The sequence below is a fragment of the Callorhinchus milii genome, unplaced genomic scaffold (genome assembly GCF_018977255.1).
Source record: "Callorhinchus milii isolate IMCB2004 unplaced genomic scaffold, IMCB_Cmil_1.0 Scaffold2, whole genome shotgun sequence".
In the NCBI taxonomy this organism is placed as follows: Eukaryota; Metazoa; Chordata; class Chondrichthyes; order Chimaeriformes; family Callorhinchidae; genus Callorhinchus; species Callorhinchus milii.
The window spans coordinates 27,802,869-27,823,835 of NW_024704743.1; the positions used below are offsets into that span (position 1 = coordinate 27,802,869).

General features: G+C 39.6%; 1 protein-coding gene across 1 annotated transcript in view; it reads left to right on the plus strand.

Moving 5' to 3' along the window:
* LOC103176312 (FH1/FH2 domain-containing protein 3) overlaps nt 1-20,967 on the plus strand; it is a 353,167-nt gene that overhangs the window by 23,855 nt on the left and 308,345 nt on the right. The window contains 2 exon segments of the mRNA XM_042332021.1: nt 1,019-1,125; nt 19,675-19,739. Coding sequence (XP_042187955.1) covers nt 1,019-1,125; nt 19,675-19,739 — 172 coding nt within the window.

Sequence of the window (20,967 nt, forward strand, 5' to 3'; positions counted from 1 at the left end):
AACTGACAACTGTGTTCCTACTAACTGCTAGTTAAAAAGAGATGTATGGAGTAAGGAAACTTGCCCAACGTTTTGCCCTGCCAGGAATCAAACTCACGTCTCTCACTTGCGAGGCCTGTGTTCCAACCACTGAGCTACAGGACTCAACATGATGAGTCCATTCAATCCCCCTGCAATGTACGCACTGTTGTTGAAGCAGTAGAATCCATGCCTCTGCTAATGTCACTTAAATTGAGCCCTGGCTGACCTGTCTGCTCGCTGCCCCTCCCCACATTCAAGAAATCTTCTTCCTTCAGTTTATTGCCACCCCTTTGCCAGTCTGGTTGCCTGGTGTGGGTAAATAAATGGAGCAGTAGCCCCATGTTCTGCTCCTCCATGATGTACGTGCTACCAGGTTGCCTTTCAATATTGTTTCATTCTGACCTCCTTGAGTGAAATATTTGAGCTCATAAAAGTCAGTTAATTTGATCAGGGATTTACTTTCACTGTTGTTGTAGTTTTAACCACATCCACAGAATTCAATCCCTGGCAAATATTATTCAGTTGATTTAGTTCTAATTACCTTTAAATGAGAAGCCCTCTGGAAGTGGCTCATATAAATAAAAAGTCAATATAATTTAATCCAGATACAATTAAGTAGTTTCTCAGATGTTATGCCTCTTTTTATCCTTAGCTGCATCTTGATTGAAATAGTTTTATAATACACCTGAATATGTGTGTTAAATGTTAATAACATTGAAAGGGAGCTAACCCACTGACCATGTGTCCTTATCCAAAGGAGTGAACTCATATCATAGGGTGGAGATTGATATTCAATTTTAAACTTATAACTGACAATGCTGTGAGAGGGGAGATCTCTGTTTAATTAGTGACCCTGACTCAGGGTCAAATTGCGTTATTCTTAAGTGATCCAGACACTACCGTTGGAAAGGGCGATATATAAATGCAAGATGTTGTTGACTCTGATCGTATACCAATGATTAGCGTTTAGTTAGTGTTTGTTTGTTGTTCCTTCCAGATTGATGACTGTGCACTGCAGCTGTCCCACAATGGCACCTATCTGGATTTGGAGTCCACAGTGGCAGAACAGAAGGATGAAATGGAAGGCTTCTTGGAGGATCCTGGGTAAGGGATCTATTGATCTTTTGCGATCGGTTATTTATTACATCAAAGAGCACATCAGCAATGTCTTATTCACTCATTGACTTTTTTTTGTTTATCATTGGACAATGACCTTTGTACTCTCATCCACATCTAAAATTAAAGCTAATAACAACATCACATATCATCGTCAGTGATGGAATTGGAACCTTCTCTGATGTTGGAAACTGATCAACACAGTAGCAAATGTTTAAAAAGATAGACTCTAGGTGCAGGAAAGCTGAAATAAAACTAGGAAAAACACAGTGACTGAAAGCAAAAGATATGTTCAGTGGTTTTAAAACATCAGAGGGAGCATTAAGATGATGAGCCACACTCGTCACGCAAACATATGTTTCTCTTTCGGATGACCAGCATTTTCGGTTGCTATAATTCTGTTCGTGTTTAAGGGCAGTGCGAGGCTTAGTGTTTTAAGATGGAGACTCACTGTTAGTAATTCTCTTTAAAAAGCAAAGCTGCAAAGAATTAGAGTTCAATGAAATGCTCGATTGGTTTCTTTCCTGCCCGTCTTGTTTGAATGGGGAGCCACTGTTGATATAACGAGGGGACCTGGCCGAGAAAAGTGAGAGGGAACGTGATTAATATTGTTACGGATAAAGGATCATATTTGTGATCCAAATGATATTTATCAAATTGTGATGACAAAGACTACCCTCATGTCATTTCCTCTCCGATGCCTTTCTCATTGGTGAGGTCAAAAAAAAATCTAGTATTCCACTCATAAATACCAAAGCCCTTATGTTGGCAGCCCAATGCCATAGACCCAGCTTCTCAAACTTTACCATTAACGGAAGCATTGGGGTGAGATGAAGTCGTCGGCAGTTATTCAATGTGATAATCATCTCATGGGCCTCAAATTTAACCCCATTGTTATTAAGCAAAGTGCTTGCTTGATGGTGTTAATTCAGCTTTCTTGTCCTGCCCTGCCAGTCTACTACTCCTGCTGATTTTCTCACCAGCACCCAGCTTAAACAGAAAAAGGATTCCAAGATAACTCCATAAATATATGCAACACATAGTTTGAAAGACAAGCAGAATTCTTTGCAACAGGTTTGTTTAGCGAAAGGTGTTCTGTTAGTAAGATCTGTAATGTTTACAAGATATCCCCATTATGCTCTTGACTCTTAACTAGTGGAGCCACATTAGGTCAAACAGGTTTTCCTCTGGTCTTGTTTTGTAATGCATTTTACTCCATCTAACTTGTGCCTCTTAAAGTGTGGCATCGTTTTAAGGAGAAAGCCTGGGTCTATGGCATTAGGCCAGAGTAAAGTAACACATGTATTTAGGTCACATTTATAAACCTCTTCAATTTGAAATTATTGAACTGCATTTATTGTTGGATCTTCTCTGACGACATACAAAGCATGGCAGAATCTATAATGCTTACAAGACATAATTTCTTCACAGTACAATTCTAATTGTCTAAGCACTGCACAATTAATCAGTCTCAACAAACGGGAGGTCATGAAATCTGCTGTCATGTTGGATTCTGTCAAGTGGACCAGGCCAATGTGTTATCTTCCGGAACATATAAAATTTGAAATCCAGTTATATTTTCATATAAAAACAAAAAATCTTCTTCCTTCTGCTTTCTGCATTTGCTGGCTACCGCTTATGTTCAAGGTGCAGTATAAGACTAAGGTTAAAGTGTTAAATTGTGCAGTTATACAATCCTGAAATACGGAGCATACTTCAGTGGCAGATTAATGGCTGCCTTTTTCCTTTGAGTGGATGCACTTGCTATTTGTCAACTGAACACCTTCAAGTTCTCAGGAACACTCCAGGCGAGACAGTGTAACTGTTCTGCTATTTATATTGGTAGTTAATGAAAGTGGAGAAGCTTAAAAAATTTCAGATTGGTTTCTTGGAAATGGGTAACGTAATTCTAACTTATGTTGGGGTGCACTTATGTGCACTTAATATAAGGTTGGTCATTGTGGATATAATATATGTATTATATTAAAGCCCTTATGTTTATATATATAATCCTTGCACTTCCTCTGAACAGTGTTGAGTCTGACAGCAGTGTTTCAGAGTTGAAACAGAATTCTGTTTCGCTAAACAAGTCAGTACTTTTAGAATGCAGTGCTTAGTATAGTTGATGCTGATAAATTACGTTGTACAATATTGTCGAAACACTCGGTATTTGGCCCAGAAACATTATAAATTGCAACTAGATATCCCGCTTCCTGTGACGGTAAATTATGACAATTTATTGTTTTTCTCGCCAACGTTCTCCCTCTCCTCCAAATGAAGGTATTTGATTCTCTTTTCCTTTTACTGGGGTACTGATTGTTGGTCATTCATCTGAGACTAAAAATTCCACCGAGACTCAGCCTTGCAAGACCATTTTGCCTTAAAGTTTAAGATCGAGCAGAATTGTGGAAAGATATTAAATTCGGTCTTAATATGGAAACTGATTCTTTTCAAGAACTGGAGAAACTGTCTTTCAGATTAAGACCAGATTTAAAGAATGTTCTAAATTCTGCGTGATCTTAAATCTTAAGACAAGATAGACTTAAAGGCTCAGACTAGGTGGAAATTCAGGCTTTAGTATTTCACCCCAATGTATTATTTATGTGTGAATCTTCACAGCGATATAGTAGCAGTCTTTCTGCATCTGCATCACAAGATCCTGCATTTGACCAATGTTGACAAACACACACCCCCAACTCCAGCAAGGGTCACTGTATAGCGATCAGGAATTGAGTTTTGTTTTGCTTCCCTAACCCAGGGAAATCAGATGAATTGCAGCAGCCCTACTCTTACGCTTGTTGAATGAGCTAGCTAAACATAGACCAGGGATTGAAATTGGAAATTTACCAGTCTGGCTCAGCTACTCACTGAGTAAACTCCCTGAACCATTTGGGGGAAACTGAGTTATGACAGTCCTTATAAAATTATACGCGTCGTATCTGGAACTCACTGTCATTAGTAAGAAGTGGATTTTATTTTCAGGCATGCAATTTCCCAGGTCTGTGTAGGTCTGCATTTTGTGGATCAGTGCCTGTGGTAGATATCCTTACAGATATCAAAGAACCACTGGAGTACACTGAAATGCAGCAGTAAAAGGAGTGGGAGCTCTAATATTTAGTTAGCTCACTGAGATGCTATAGTGACAGAAATTACATATCGCAGCTCAATAGTATTGCAGTAATTAGATCATGGTGGTTTAATGGCACAATATGTTGAATCTGCCATCTCAGATGTACCCAAAAGCAGTAGAAATAAGGACCAGATGCTGCCAAATCTGTTGAGTTCAGATCTTCAAGAGTCCAACTGTACAGTGATCTGGTCAGGCCACATCTGGAGTTTGGCACACACTTCCTTTTGCCCAACCTCCAGCAGGAGCAAAAATGTTAATCCCCAGTGGTGAACTGACAAAATATCAGGAACACCTAGATACGATAAGGCTCTTTGACCTTGAGATATTACAGAGGGCACCTTGTATAGGCATAAAGGTTAACACATGAGATAGAGAAATTAACTCAGAACAATCTTTTCTAATATACCAAAGCAGCAGGACGAGAAGGTTCAGGTTTATGAAGGGCAACTTTAGGACAGATACCTTGAAGTATTTCCATAGAGGGTAATTTCTTTGAAGGTTAGATGAGGCTGGGACACTGAACCAATTTAAGTACCATCTTACTGCTGTAATGGGAAGGTGGTAGAATGAGTATTCTGGAAGGATGGCATCAGATAGGCAAAGGATCTTCTTTGTCAGAAGCTCCATTATGATTTTGTTAAAAGCACATACAAACCGTGTATAGTGTGACACGATAATGAAACATCCAATTGTCTTGCCTTATTCCTCCTCTCCTGAGGGCACCGCATGATCCTGTGGAAATCTCCACCTTTCTTCACATGTGCAGCTAGAGAGTGAGTAATCGGAGTTTATTCAATTATAGTGGGCATTATAGTTGAGTTTAATTCTATCTGTCTCACAGTCAATCATATATTATTCCTATTTTTCCTTTGTGAGGGAAGAGAATGACATTGTATCAATGCATGTGTAGAATATTGCCAAGGGAATGAGGTGGTGAAAAGATGCACAGCTTCTCTCTTGAGTTCTTATTGCTCTCCGTGGAACCTATGGTCTAATGTATTGTAGTGTAATGTATATGGTTTGCTTGTGGCCGTTTGTGTGGAGGTAAAAGTATAATTCGGATCTGGCAGTGTTAACATTTCAAGTGGAAGGGAAGAAATTGATTGCAAAGTGAAGCATTGAGTTTCTTTGCTCCCCGCTCCTTCCATCAAACCTTTCATTAACACCTTTTGTTTCAGGGTCTTCTGACCTGCTAGAGATGTTCTATATGCTGGCTAGCCATCTGGATCCACTAGAATAGAATGCAGTTCAAAAGTACTTGTGGGCATTGAATTTATATGGCTCCAAAATTTATGAGGCAGTAGACCTTTTTCCAATTAGCTTTCAGGACCACAAGAGCAAAGCATCCTTAGTGTACAGTAAAATCCCATGTAGGTCTTTTCACAGAACTAGCACGATATCTCTCTCTTGCTCAAGGGTTCTTGGTTAATCTGTGTGCCTGATGTTTTCTTGGCTGCACGTGTCCTCTTTTGGGGAATATATGGAATTGAAGCTTGTAACACTGTAAATGGTGATTGAATGTTCTATCATGTGCTGGAAACAAAAGGAAAGTAATATTTCAGTCTAGAACTCGTTCTTATTTCCTTGTCACAATATTTTACATAAAGTAAGCCAAGAAGCTTTACAGATTGCGGTCTCTCAGTTTTCACCGCTAAGTAAATATTAAATGTTTTAATATTTTCTTAATTCTATTCCTTTCATTTCTAATCCCCTCCCCCATTTCCTGTCTGCTTGCATTGCTCCCTGCCATCTGAATAGCCAGGCAATTAACCTCTGCCCCTGCTGCTTTGCTAGCACTGCAGTAATCTGCCAGAATGGTATGCCCGATATGGGAGCATTAGGATTTCTGTTGCATATATGCACATTTTGGACACTGTTACGCGAGAGAAAAGATTGTTTGGCACATTAAGACCACTCGTTCCTTAGACCATGCAAAAGCTGCCTCGGTTGTGGAATTGACTTCATCCGCTCTGTCTCCTTGGGGAAACATTGGGATAGATAAATGTTACTTGAGCCTCCAAATATAATGAGGTTGACCCACATTGCTCCCAGTGAACCCTGCTTCCTTTTCACTATTGATAATTGTTTGGCTCCCCTTCCCCACCCCGAGCTTCACAAAATCTATGTTGTGTATTAGCTTGGCTATGTCTATAGTACTCTTCATCTCAGACTCAAAAGGTTGATGGTCTCAAATCCCATATAGGAATCTCAGCTAACACTGAAGTAGCACTGCATTGTTGCAGATTCAATCATTCAAATGAGATGTTAAACACGATACCTGTCAATCAGATGAATATTAAAGAGCCCATTGCATGGTATTGGAAAATGAGAAGGGAGTTCCTTTGGTGTTGTTATTTGGTTTAATTGGTTTTTCAGCTCATGGCTATTTCTGGGATCTTGCTAGTGGAAATGGCTGCCTCATTTGCCCACAAGAACAGTCACTGTAAAAATGTCTATGAAGTGATTTTGTGATATTTAAACATGAAGTACTTTACAATTGCAAGATTTTTTCTTATCATATTTATTATGCACTATGGGGTGCCTGTTCGTCTCAGTCTGCACCTAAGGTCGAATTTCCAATATTTTCCCAAACAACTTTACAAGAATTTTCAGTGCTACTTGCTTCAACTATGTCACACAACAGTGATTTCACCAGGTTAGTGCTGCTCCCAATCTTGCCTCTCAGCAACAGTGTCAACAGAACTCTACAGTTAAAGAAATAAACACTGGGTAATGGACAGAAACACACCAGAAAAAATATATCAGTGTTAATCATGGGTTTAATGTGGTCCTCACAGTGAGGATAATCTTGGAATAATCATTTTATGATTAATTATCTCCCAACATGAAATTTTAATAACAATAATCCTTGGATTTGATATAGTGCCTTATCACATCATTGGGATGCCTCAAAGTGCTTCACAGAATATACTGTAAAGTGAATTGAATGTATATTTTGAGGGTAAAGTATATTTTAAATATCCTGTATATTTCAAGTTTCGCCTTTAAACTTTGACTTCACTGTGTGAGGCTCCCTTTTTCCTGTGAGCTTTTCTGCCAGGGAGCAGTACTTAAGATGTTAATAATTTTGGATTATTTTTAACTGTGAGGAAGCAGTAAAATCCAGAGTCCGCTCTGCAGGAGGTCCCTGAGAGGCATGAAACAGCACGCACTTTGTTAATGTTTACATACCTTGATAGCAGTTGAAAGTGGTGTTAATGTTCTTTGAGCTAGTTGTAGAGGGCAAGTGGTCTTTTTATTTTTCTGTCCGGGATATTGAGTTTTTGAGGTTTGGGGTTTTGGGCACATGTTCGCCCTCTACTAATCCTCCCCGTGTTGAATGCTGAAAACCAGCTGGGCTGTTCCAGGACACTGTGAAAATGTGTGAAATGGTCAATTTAAAGTTTTTAAATAGATCACATTTTGATCTGTCCATCTTAAGTATTTGAAAAATGTCCAAGTTGGCACAGCTGTATATTAACAAACTGCTGGTTTGAGTTTAGTTGTTCATTGTTTAACTATGTTAAACCTTAGTGAGGAAGTGAAGGGACTAATTTTTCTTGCCCATCTGTTCATGCAGTGTATGCAATAGTTTTGAATAACTTTCATAGGTACGTGTTAAGTGAAGGATTGACAAGATAGAATACATGAGTGTAAAAAATAGATTAAAAAACCTGTGGGTAGATGTTGTGACGTGTGTCAATACATCATTGATCAATGTGACCAGACTGGTATTGTAATTGATCAACTGGTCCACAGGCTCTGTGTACCCTGACCCTGATTCCATTCATTGGTTGGTCTTGAAGCCCACTGTGCCACCGAAAGGACTTGCAGTCTCTAATTTATGGCTTAACTGTTTGTTTTTGGTGAGTGAAGCCAGTATCCCGCTAACTATGAACTTGACAAGAATGTAGGAAACATATTTTTAAAGAGGTATAACTAAAGAAAGAAGTGGATACATTTGGACTCTTGGAACATTGGAGGCTCTCTACTGACTGCTCATGAAACATTTGACTGGCTTATATTCTCATATTTCCAACTTGCCTGCTTGAGGTTAGACCCCACTGTGACTCTGGGTATCTTGGGATCTCCTCTCTTTTGCTCCATTTGTGTCAGCCTGGCTCAGTTGGTCGCACTCTTGCCTCTGAGCCAGAAGGTTGTGGGTTGAAGTCCTACCAAGAACTTAGACCCCTTTGATTTTGTGGAGGCTGTTTTTTTGTTTCTGAATTGTGTTTAGAAAATGGAAAATAAACAGGGAACTAAACAAGAATTAGGGAAATAAACAGTGGAAAGAGTCTTGAGAGATCCAGAAGAATATTTGGAGAAAGAAATGAAGATAAACAAAGTTTCAGAGGCTTATTTACAAACACAAAATACAGAAGACCCACAAAGCCAGTCTGTTTTTCATTACATGATTAGAAATGTGCTGGAACAACAGATTGGATAGTAGTGTTGGAGAATGACCATAGTCTGGTTGGGCTGGGCCATTTGTGGTGCTCTAGACCGGTTATGGTGTACGGGTCCGGTTGTGTCTCTGTGGTCTGGCTGTGTTATTCTTGTCTGAGTTGGCTGATGAGGTTCCTCTGGCTGTGCTAGTCTGGCTATGTGATTTGATTGCAAGTGGTCGTGGCATGGGGTGCTGCGCCGGTTTTATCCTGAAGATGCACTTGATGTGAGTTGGGAGCCATAATTACGCTGCCTGCTCCAATTACAGGAGAGTGGGGCCGACTGACCTCCAGCGCGTGCACTGCTTGCTGTCTTCTGACTCTTGTCAGATCTCCACTGATTTAAGAGGAGCTGATACGATATTCATTTGGTTTTATTCAGTGCAAATTGAATGGAGGTGCAGTGGGCCACCTCAGTTTCACAAATTAAGTTTTAAAAAATGGGCTTCACAGCAAAAACAAACACCTCTTGATTTCCAGCCCTGCACTGATCAGCTTAGTAAAGACCTCAGTCGTGCAACTCAAAGGAGTTGTGAGAAATACAGTTTAGCTCTGGCAGGCGGCAGGATTTATAACAATAAGTCAACAGGCTTGGAAGAAATGGGCGTGGGGGAGGGAAAAGATTGGTTGGGAGGGGACCATAGATAATCTGCTGATATTTTACCTTTGACAGCCTAGAAATGTTGTGTCTTACTACACATTAAAGCATTCCCCAGGCAAATTCTGTACTTTAAATAAAAATTGTGAAACAAGTGGGACCCTTATTAAAATCCTTAATGTTTTACAGTATCCGAACTTTGAGCGCTCTCTTTCAACTTGGTTGGGGGTGGTGTGGGAAACAACCGTAGGGCCTGAGACCAATGAATCATCTGAGCTAATGGCAGGAGAAACGGAGCGGGAGATGAATGTCGTAGGTACTGAAAAATCAGTAACATCATCTGCTCTTTGATGTGAACTTGCTCGTGTTGGCAGAACGGCTCTAGGTGTTTGAAGATTGATGGACAGTAATAGACAGGCTGAAGATAGATTCCAAGTGTTTGCTGGCAAGGTCAGTGGGGTGATTGGGGGTGGGGGGATGGAGGGATTTAAGGTGAAACCAGGCATTTGACGTGATGTTTGTTTTGAGAGGGGAGGGCAAAGAGGGGTTGTGTTGCTGCCTTTTAAAAAATGTAAAGAATGAGAAGAAGCTGTCTGGTTCCTGATCGCTCTTCAGGAATTGTGATAAGCTCAAAGCGTCTCTTAATGGTCCTTAGTTACGATAAAGCTATCTGATCCTGTCTCCATGTCGACCTGTGCAAAGATCTTATTGCTGGGTTACAAATGTTTCGGTTGGTTACAACTGAATTAGCAGAAACACAGGCCATCAAATCATTTAATCACACGCCAGCAACATGTCAATCAATGTAGTTAGATTGTTCTACACTGGCTGAGAGACAGAGCTCAATGTCGGCTTGTCTTGGTTTGATTCATTCAGGACTTCATTTTTTAACTGTTTTTTTCCTGGGGGGAGGTGGGTGGGGGTTTAGTCAAAGCATATGCTATTGTCACCAGTGTAGCAGTTGCAGCATTTTCCTCCCATAATAGCATTGAAATCACCACCAGCCGAAATGCGAGGAAATCTGGGACTAGAATCTTATAACGTTCACCGTTTTAACTAACTAATTATATACAGAACCTCTGTGAGTATATCAATACACTATAGAAGACAATAACATCCATGTATATCAATGCTTACAACAGCAGCTTGTATTTATCTAGCACCCTTCACACAGGATAGCGTCTCAGAGCTACTTAAGTGAAGAAGAGTGATGTCTGTGGATTTTAGTATGTTTCAGTGTCCAAAGTCAAAATCAGACCACCCCGATCCTGGTACATTGCCAGTATTCTGTGAAAGAGTTAGAGAGGATATTCCTGGAACTTTAACATACTTAATAGTCACTCTGGGGAACCTCGAGCAGGTGAGGAGACTTGAGGGCAAGCCAGTAGAGGGTTTTGATGACTTGAAGATCCGAGCGACACCTATTTAGGGTGCAATATAAAAAGATAGTGGAGTGGCTGATCTAGGATTGCTACAAATGACCTCAGAGTGAGCCTGCTTCATGTCCCTCTTCTTGCCTGCCCTACCATTGGTAATCAGGCTTTAAGCCTAGAGACTTTATGTCACTCCAAAATGCCGTCCTGCGTGAAGAGTGCTATATAAAAGTAAATTATTGTGATTATAACTGGCCCCTTCCCTCGCCTGCTTCAAGGTCTACCTCAAGACCTTCCTCTTTGACCGCACCCTTGATCATCTTTCCCTTTGGCTCCCACCTCCAGTTTGGGTGCAAACCTTAGACCGTCCAGCTCCTTGCGATGTCCTCCCAATACGAAAAGTGTTATGTAAATTTGTTGTTGAATCCCCCAGATTAGAGAAAGGAAAAATCAGTTAAGATGGCTGCTTCTAATAACAATCCCACGACTGAATGTCATACCAAATGTATAGAAATATAATAAAATAATAACCCTTGCATTTGATATAGCGCTTTTCACGTCTTCTCAACGTCTCAAAGTGCTTCACAGAATAGACTGTAAAGTGAATTGACCGTATATTTGTGGGCGAATCCATATATGTACTGATAACCAGTGTAAGGATGATGCCTCTTACAGGAAGGTTCATGTCAACGAAAGTGAGGACAGGATTGGGCTCTGTTGTGATATTCTGCGTCCTCGCCACCAAAGCAATCGCTGCCCAGGTTCACATGTACGAAGAATGTTCACTTTGAGGTGGTATCAGAGGACAATAGTGCCCATGGACTAATAATAATAATAATAATAATCCTTGCATTTGATATAGCGCCTTATCATGTCTTCGAGGTGTCTCAAAGCGCTTCACAGAATATATTGTAAAGTGAATTTACTGTATATTTAGTGGGCGAAACATGGAAGCCATTTACTCACAGTAGTGTCCCATACACAGTCGTGGATTGAGTTGACCAATTTATTATTTTTTTAAGGAATTATTACCCCCAGAAAAGCGATCCGCCAATCGACTAACAACCGGTTCCCTACTTACTGCTGATTAAACAGAAGCGTGTGGAGTAAGGAAACTTGCCCAACATTTTGCCCTGCCGGGAATTGAACCCAGGTTTCTCACTTGCGAGGCGAGTGCTCTAACCACTGTGCTACAGGACTCCACAGGACTGTACACAGAGAGGAGGGTGATAGCAAAACTTATAAGGGAGGAAAATTGCTAGATAAGTACACATTGCATTATTATTTACCAAACCCACTTTCTTTGACAAACCATGTATTTTTATACCTTCAAGTACAGAATCTGAGTATGTATATTGAATGTGGTTGCATTTCACAGGAGATACACATTACACAAGTCACAATGTCTCATATAATAATATATGATTATTGATATATTGATATAGCGCTTTTCACGTCGGGTAGACGTCCCAAAGCGCTTCACAGAACACACTGTAAAGTGAATTGACTGTATATTTGTGGGCAAACGCGGCAGCCAATTGCGCACAACAATGTCCCACAAACAGTCGTTGATTGAAAATGACCAATTTATTTTTTGGGGGGTTTTGGAGGGATTATTATTAGGCGTGTGGAGTAAGGAAACTTGCCCAAGGTTTCGCCCTCTGCCTGGAATTGAACTCAGGTCTCTCACTTGCAAAGCGAGTGCTCTAACGAATGAGCTACAGGACTCCACGAGTCAACAGGGTTCCCAAGTACAAATGCTAATAAAAATAAAACGAATTCAAAGCCACCTTTGTTGGGCCATTTTTTAATTTCTTAAATATATATCTGCGAGTATTATAAAACTTCCATGTACAGGGTGACCAAAAAGTCCCCATATCATTACAATGTCTAATAAGTCTTAAAGAAATTATAATTTTTTTAGATAATAGGGTAGATATCATGATTTTTTGGTCACCCTATATTTAATACATAATATATACAGATGAATATTTTGCAGTTGGATTGCTTACTTACAGCCATTGATTTTAAAAAAATCCTTTTTAGTGGATCCTTTTCCCAGAGAGTAGCTCAATTACTCTTTCCCTTTGCCCCAGTGGAATTAGCATTCAAGGGGACGGGCACTCTGTTTATTTTTGTTTTCATGGCAGATGTAAGCTGCTGTCTGTCATTGCTTCCAGAAGCTGATTACTTAAGCGCTTTCAGTATGTATGCACTGCGGTTGCCCATTAACACACGGGATGTAATAGCCGCTCAGAATTGTTTTCTCTACCATGGATTCTGCCCCTGAGACATTAAGGAAGGAGGGCAGGGGTCATTACTGCAGTGAAGGAGCTAGAAGAGACTTTGGCAAACAAGGATAGCTCTGTAAAATGCATTTATTTTTTTAAACAAATTGAATGTATTCTGTTTACTTTTACCCTGCTGTTTCCGATTTCTTATATTGTTTAGTTAAACTACAGAATTTATCCACTTTGAATTTTAGGCAATTTTTGTTTTAAGTTGAGATTACTTTTACAATTGTAAAACTAATTTGCATTGTACATTCCTTATACTGTTAGTCATGGCCTTTCCCTTCCACCACCACGCCCCTCCCCAATATTCGGCTACAAATACAGTCACTACGCTTTGCAGTAAATCTTGCAAATCTTTTTCAGATGGTTTGATGACGTTATAAGGCATTGTATCAAATGAAAGAATTATTATAATATTGCTTCCAATTTCTAAACATTTAAGTCAAAAACCCTGCTGTCAAGGTCTCCCTAGCCCAATTTAAGAGGCGAAATTGAGTCCATATGACTGTAGAGAGATTCATTATTTGTTTCTTTAATAGCCCCCTGTTTCTTGATGAATTGGCAGGAGTCATGGGGCTGATCTCTATCAGTCTTGTGGTGGGTATCTATCTACTAATGTTCTTTTATATACCAGTAAAATGAGGGGAATGCAGTTGGTTCTTGGTGGTCTAGTGATGTGTGAGAACGTGATTGCTTCAAGATCTTGCTACATTCAATGTTTTTTGAATTCTCTTTGCCTTTTTTGTTATTAAACTGTGCAGATAAATACTACAGGTAGTTGTTTGCCTCTTTCCCACCATCAGCAGGGAAAGGAAACCTGTTGAATAATTTTTTTCAGCTTCATCATTCAAAGTACTTAAAATAATTACAAACATATAGACTTGGGATAGGTAACCTGAGAACAAAGGGTTGGCAGTAAATTATTAGCTTCCATTTATTTTCTCTCCATTTTTTTTCTCTTCTTCTCTTCATTCTGTGGATTCCTTTAGCTCAGTGGATAGAGCATGTGCCTCGCAAGGAACGAGACCTGGGTTTGATTCCAGGGCACAGCGAAATGCTGGGCAAGTTTCCTTACTCCACATGTTTCTGTTTACCTTGCAGTAGGTAGGAAGCTAGTTGTTAGTTGATTGGTGGAACGCTTTTCTGGGGGTAATAATTCCTTCAAAAAAACAAAATAATAAATTGGTCAATCCAATCTACGACTGTTTGTGGGACACTGCTGTGCGCAATTGGCTGCCGCGTTTCGCCCACAAGATAAGCAGACAATTCACTTTACAGTATATTCTGTGAAATGCTTTGAGACGTCTTGAAAACGTAATAAGGCACTATATCAAATGCAAGGATTGTTATTATTATTCTCTTTTAATTACAGGTGCTGGCTGTTATATTATAATATGTATTTGATACAGCACTTTATCACATCAAGGCAATCTCAAAGCGTTTCATCTGAATTTATTGTAAAGTGGACAGACTGTGTGTTTTCTAGGTGAACACGCCAGCCGATTTGCACACAGCGAATGTCTCACAATGTCAACTTTGAAGTGAATGACCAAATTTATTTGGGGGATTGTTGACTCGGACCTCAGGAGAAACTCCCTTCTCTTTTCAAATAGGATTGTTAACATCCATCTGGTTTAACATCTCATCTCAAAGACAACACCTTTGATGATGCAGCATGCCCCAGCCCTGCTCTGGAATATCAGCAAAATCGTTCACCTTAAAATATCATGCCAAGGCTAGAACACACTTTATATACTAAGATTGACATGCAATCTTGAGAAGCTTTTTGATTTTCTCTGAAGTTTTGTAAAAGTTTAAGTTTATATAGTATCACAAGAGATTTTGTTGCGAGATTGGGTTCTAATGTGCTGTAATATCTAACAGGATTTAATAAGGCAACTCAAAATGTGTCACACCAACCTGTGAGAACACTGCTCCAATATCATCGACTTTTGAGTGCCGAGTTCCTGGAGGTCATTTGAAGCCCTGGAATGAGTCTCCATTCAGTTTCCTATTAAAGAATCTTTTAGTAAACTGATGCATAATAGACCCAATTCATGCCACTTTTACACTACACATTTGGTGGTTTCTACACTCCATCCATTGTGGCCTGACTTGTAATGAAAAATTAGCAACTTCCCTGAAGGAAGGAGCCTGTGGCTGTACACTATTGCCTGCAGTGTTGCACTTTGCTGTTGGCAGCCTGCTGCAATTTGAAATCACTGAACAGCTATTGGTGGTGTTTTTTCCTCTCGCGGACATCCCTCCCTCGCCAATTCCTGATACCTAAACAACGATATTCGTACCGGCAAAAACGCTGCCTGATATTCAGCAATTCATCAGGCCTCCAACACTGTTATTAAGGCAGTGGTCGATTGAAAGGAGGGGCTGAAAGCTATTGGGAAGATCCATATGTGGAACCAAACCCAGAAATTGACATACAGCCAGAGGCTCCATTAAAAGCATTTTAATATAAGTAGCTTTTGAACTCTCAATCCCAGCGGTTACCAACAGGCAAGATAATGCAAAATAAATGATGCACAGACCATCCTACCCTGAATAACATCTTTGTTCAGGTTCACAGAAATGCCTGGTTCAGCTTGGATTTTAAGAATCAGTTTGTTTGTAGGAGCTGGGTAAAACCCATTAAATCCAAGGTACCAGAAACAGCCTAACACTTTCTCTGTGGGCTCTATGGATTCATAGAATCATAGAATATTACAGCAAAGAAACAGGCCATTTGACTCGACAAGCCTGGGCAGGGTAATTCTTCATACAGTGTTAGGCTCTCTGCTGCTCACTCTCCAGACCCTTTAATATGCCTCTTTTCAGTCATCTATTTAATTCCATTTTAAAATAATGTACAGGCTCTGCTTCAATAACAATTTATGGCAGAGAATTCCACATTCCAATGACACTTTTTGTTAAAAAAATTCTAACATTTAATTGCTCTAAATTGGTGGCTTCTAGTTACTGACCAGTTGACCAACAGAAATAACCAATTAATATTTACCCCTAACCCTTCATAATCTCAAATGTCTCTGTCGATATCTCTTTTATATTATATATTTCCAATAATAGGATTGATGCACAACATGTCTAAAATACTATTCAGGACAACAACCACAACAACAAATTACATTTGTACAGTGCCTTTCACGTTGGGAGGAAGTCCTAAGGCGTTCCTCTTGTTGAGCTCCCCTAAATCAGTTATCAAGAATTCCAGGTGCAAAAGTTATCTTAAAGCAATGTTTAAAGATTCCCTGTTTGATATCTAAAGCATTTGATCACTAGTCTGGATTTCTCAGGATTGCTCTATCTAATGTGCCAAGCTCTTGGAAGCTGACAACAGCACTTTTATTCCAGTAAATCTGTTACAAACTTAATTATGTTAAGATTACTGTAGAATATCCTATGAATGTGGCCATCTGTATTGTTAACCCGCCTTTTTTCAGAATTTTTTAGTTGAAAATAGCAAATTGGCAAGTGTAATGAAGTAACTCAATAATAATAATCATTGCATTTGATATAGTGCCTTTTCATGGCAAAACATCTCAAAGTGCTTTGCAGAGTTTTTCTGTATTGTGTATTTGTAGACAAACACTGCAGCACAAAGCATTAACCTACAAACAGTTATGAAATGAATGACAATTGTTTTTTTCTATCTGGGGAATTATTGGCTCGGACACTGGGAGAAACTCCTTTCCATTTTGTGCCATGAGATCTTTAGCATTCACCTGAACAGACAGATGAGATCTTGGTTTAACACCTCATCCACAGGATAGCACCTCTGACAATAAAGTTCTCTCTCAGCACTCTGTTGGAGTGTCAGCCCACTATGGGTTTAGAGTCGTGATTTAGAGATGAGGATGCTACTACCTGAACCAGGCTGATGCCTTGAGGAATCTAATCTGTGAATTAGACCAGATTTTACATAAATATGTTTAAATGGGCTTCTGGTTCAGCAAAAAATCGCTTTGTTTTGGTTGGGTTGAATCAATCAACTTTAACTGCTTTTCCTTCGTCTTTAGTACGAATGAGTTAAGATTTGGTGTGTTGAAATACCCAATCTGATAAATTATCTACCAGTGAAGAATTAAATCAGCATAATTTCCTGTGTGTCTAAAACAAGCAGGAAATAGTTGTGCCTTGTGGTACCTTACAATGCATGACAATGATTAGAATCAATGAACAAAACATTCTCGTTTCCACCACTGCATCACACTAAATTAGACAAATGACAAAAGTGATGGTGCCATTCAGGAAACTAAGCTTGGACTCCATTCAGTCCCAGCCTAATAGTGAAGTGGAATTGCAACTTCACACAAAACAAACAGTGAGTTCAGAAACATTTCAATGAATGATGCTAAAAGATTCATGGATCATTGTCAATAAAAATCAGTCAACACCAAACTTCATGCATCATTAACCCTGACTTCATTGGTCGACACTTGTCAAAGATTCCAGAGCTCTACCATTGGTGCATTTATGCAGCTCTGTCGACTAACACATATACTCTTGGCAAAGATATCTGGTAAGATATTACTGTTTTGATTTTTTCCCCCTGAAATACCATCTCAAGCAAACAAACAAACAAACAGGCCCTGGTCAGCTGAAGGTAGCTTAGCACTACCCTCTCACTTTAACGTGAAGACCGAAGGGAAAAAATCCCTAATCCAGAACTGTGACAACTTGTGTTCTGCTTGGAAACTGAGAGCCTGCTTTCATTGTTTGCTTGTGATAAAATCTTTCAGTCTTTCGCATTGGGCACTGTGCTCTTTCGATGAAGGCTGTAAAGACAGTGCAGATTGACTTTCTTATGTCATGTTTCTATGGGTGTTGACATGTCATTGCTGTAGCAACAGCTTTCAGCATTCGATTAGTTGTGCAAACACTCTTTCTTCTCCATGGAGAACCCAACAGTGTGTAATAGAGCACAAAGTGTAGGCTTGTTTGTCTGATAAAAAATTAGTTATTAAATAGTGAAATAATTACAAGTATTTTACTATTACCTATGTGCCATTGTTCTTTCACTGGGGTGGAAACAGTGAATAACTGGGAGCCATTAAAGGCAGTAATCTAATCAAGAAGTGCAGAGTTAAAGTGCTTGAGCTTCACTGAAACCTGAGTGCTTTATCTCTGAACCCTGAGATTAGATTACAGTCTTGTAATCACCCATTGAGCTGTGTTATTATTTTACAGTACGTAGAATTTGAGTGCTGTGGGAGAGGAGGAAGGATGATGTTTGAGAACTATAGCAATAGTCAATCAATATAGACTTGGGGAGGAATTCCACTGTGGTCTAGATTTACTGTATTTATATAGCTTTTCAGCGAGTCCAGAATGTCGCAAATTCCTAAACACAGTCTTAATTTTGAGGCTGGTTTAAAAATAATAAGTCATTTGTTCAGAAAAAATTGTAGTTTCAGATATTGCACTCGCAAATCTTCATTTCAGTGCCTAAAACTCCTGCTGGTCCCACTGTTTAGGGACATAATAATCCTTGCATTTGATATAGTATTTTATCACATCATCAAGTCATCTCAAAGCTCTTCACAGGATATACTGTAAAGTGGAGTGACTGTGCATTTTGTGGGTGAAATGCGGCAGCCAGTTTGCATACAGCAGTGTCCCTCAAATATCCACGGAGTGAGTGCCCAATTTTGTTTGGGGGATTGATGGCCAGGACTCCAGGAGAAACTCCTTTCTCTTTTCTAATAGGGCCATTTACAGTATATCCTGTGCAGCGTTTTGAGATGTCTGGAAGACGTGAAAAGCACTATATCAAATGCAAGGATTATTATTATTACTAAGGGATCTTTTAACATCCACCTGAACAGGCAGATGGGACCTTGGTTTAACGTTTCATTTGAAGGATGGTGAACATTTCCCTTGTGTATATCCATAGGAACACATATTTGAGGGATTACTAGGACTGTTTCCATCATTATTGACTGATTACCAGACAGAACATTGGTTTCATGCACTAGAATAAAATACAATTCAATCACAGAGAAATCTGGATGAGCGAGGGATCAAGAAACTGAGGGAAAATTACTGTAAATTCTGGAAATTCAATACCTCTTGGAACCATACCAGTTTTTAGCTTGTCTGCAGATTATAAAGGGATGTTGTCATCAAGAAGCCTATTTGGGAAATGATTGCTAGATGGTACATGATATAAATAATTATTGCACTCGATAAAGCTCCTTATCACCTCCACCAACTCTTGCATGGGGAGACTATGAGCTTAAGGTCCCGGGTGGAGTTTGCACTCATAATCTAAAAGTGCACAGTCACTACACTTTACAGTAAAATTCTATGAAGCACTTAGAGACATCCTCCGACACCAAAATTGCTCTTTCAAATGAAAATATTATTATTATAACCTTTTGATTCCGAGGTGAAAGTGTTACCAACTGAACCAGCTGACACCTAAGCCTTGGAAAGGAGCAGAATAGATGGGTCAACCATCCTTTGCTTGTACCTTGCTTTATGTTATTATTTAAAGAGTTTGCAAGGGATGCTAAGATATACACTTAGCCCTGATAGAAAATTCTAAAATGCTCAAAACTGCTCTGAGGCTCAACGCTTCAGCAGTCCATCAAATTCTTCCTTTGGTTCTGCTTTTGAGTCTTGGTTTCCATCACCGTTTCCTGTCTGACTCGACTAACTAACTTTCCCTTTGTCTTATCAGGAGGGGAAAGAAGCACAGCATGATCCTGCGGACGCAGCTCTCAGTCAGAGTCCATGCCTGTATTGGTAAGTCAAACCTTTCCTAATATATTGAGAAGGTGAGTGAGCAGCAGGAATCATGCCCTCCAAATTGAAAGATTACATGAAGAGCGCTGACGATGACAAGTAATATAACATTGGCTTGAAGTGACCCAAGAGGTACCATGAGGGATAGAAGTCCGTGACCTGCATGTCCAGATCCATTCAATGCATTAAGTATCAGATGAACCATTGAATATCAGGTGGACTATCAATTATCGAGTGAAACAATAAATATTGAATGGACCAATTAATCAATTCCTGTTGAAGGTGTATTTATTGATATTTCATGTATAATCTCTGCTTGTTGGTTTGTGAGCTATTAAGGTATGGGTTGTTGCTCTTCATAGGACTTGGGGACATCAGCCACAGCAACCAATGTTGTACTATGATTCTAGCACCTTCCTTGCAAAAGCTATCACCAGCATATCATGTTGGATTTTTTTTTGCGTCAGCTTGACTAAAGGTACCCTCTCCTGGAAGTTTATCCTGCTAACATCCCTGCAACTGGATGATTCACAATCTGGGAAATCGAGGGCACAAACTGGTTCCTAACAGTATTAATATCAAGCTTGAATTTTGCTCCTGCTTGAATCTCAATTTCTTACTTCCCAGAGTTATCCTACGCATATCCTGGTCTCTTTGCCGGTGAGATCAGGCTGAAGTTTATTATTCTGTTATAAATCTTGAACACTTCTGCTAATTATAATAGGTAGACCAGGCGGTCACTGTGCTAAATTGTCTTGTCTTCGTTGGGGTTTTAATGGGCGATTAACCCTTACCAGGGTTAGTGAGGGGAAAAATTAGTCAGGCCTCTTGCTCATGTGCTCTCTTCAGTAACCCTCTGCTGGTTGTGCATGTGTGGCAGCTGGGTGAGGAGAGGTCAATACAGTCGAGTGATCTGCTAACATTCACTTCTAAAGTTCAGACATAAAGAATGGTCAGTTTGTTGGGGGCACCAGAGTGAATCCGTGGAACCATACCCCAGTAAAAGGATGTCAGACCAGGAGCGCAGGTGCATATGCCAGTGAGTAGAAAATTAGATAAAAATAAATGGTTGCACTAAAAAACCCCCAAAATCAAATCTTCCTATTTTAGTGCTATGCTCTCAGCAGAGCACCTTTCATTTTCCAGGAGGGAATAAAGTATTTAAAAAATCAAGTCTACTGACCCAGAAAAGAACATTTCATGTGTGGTGAAAATAATTATCAACTTG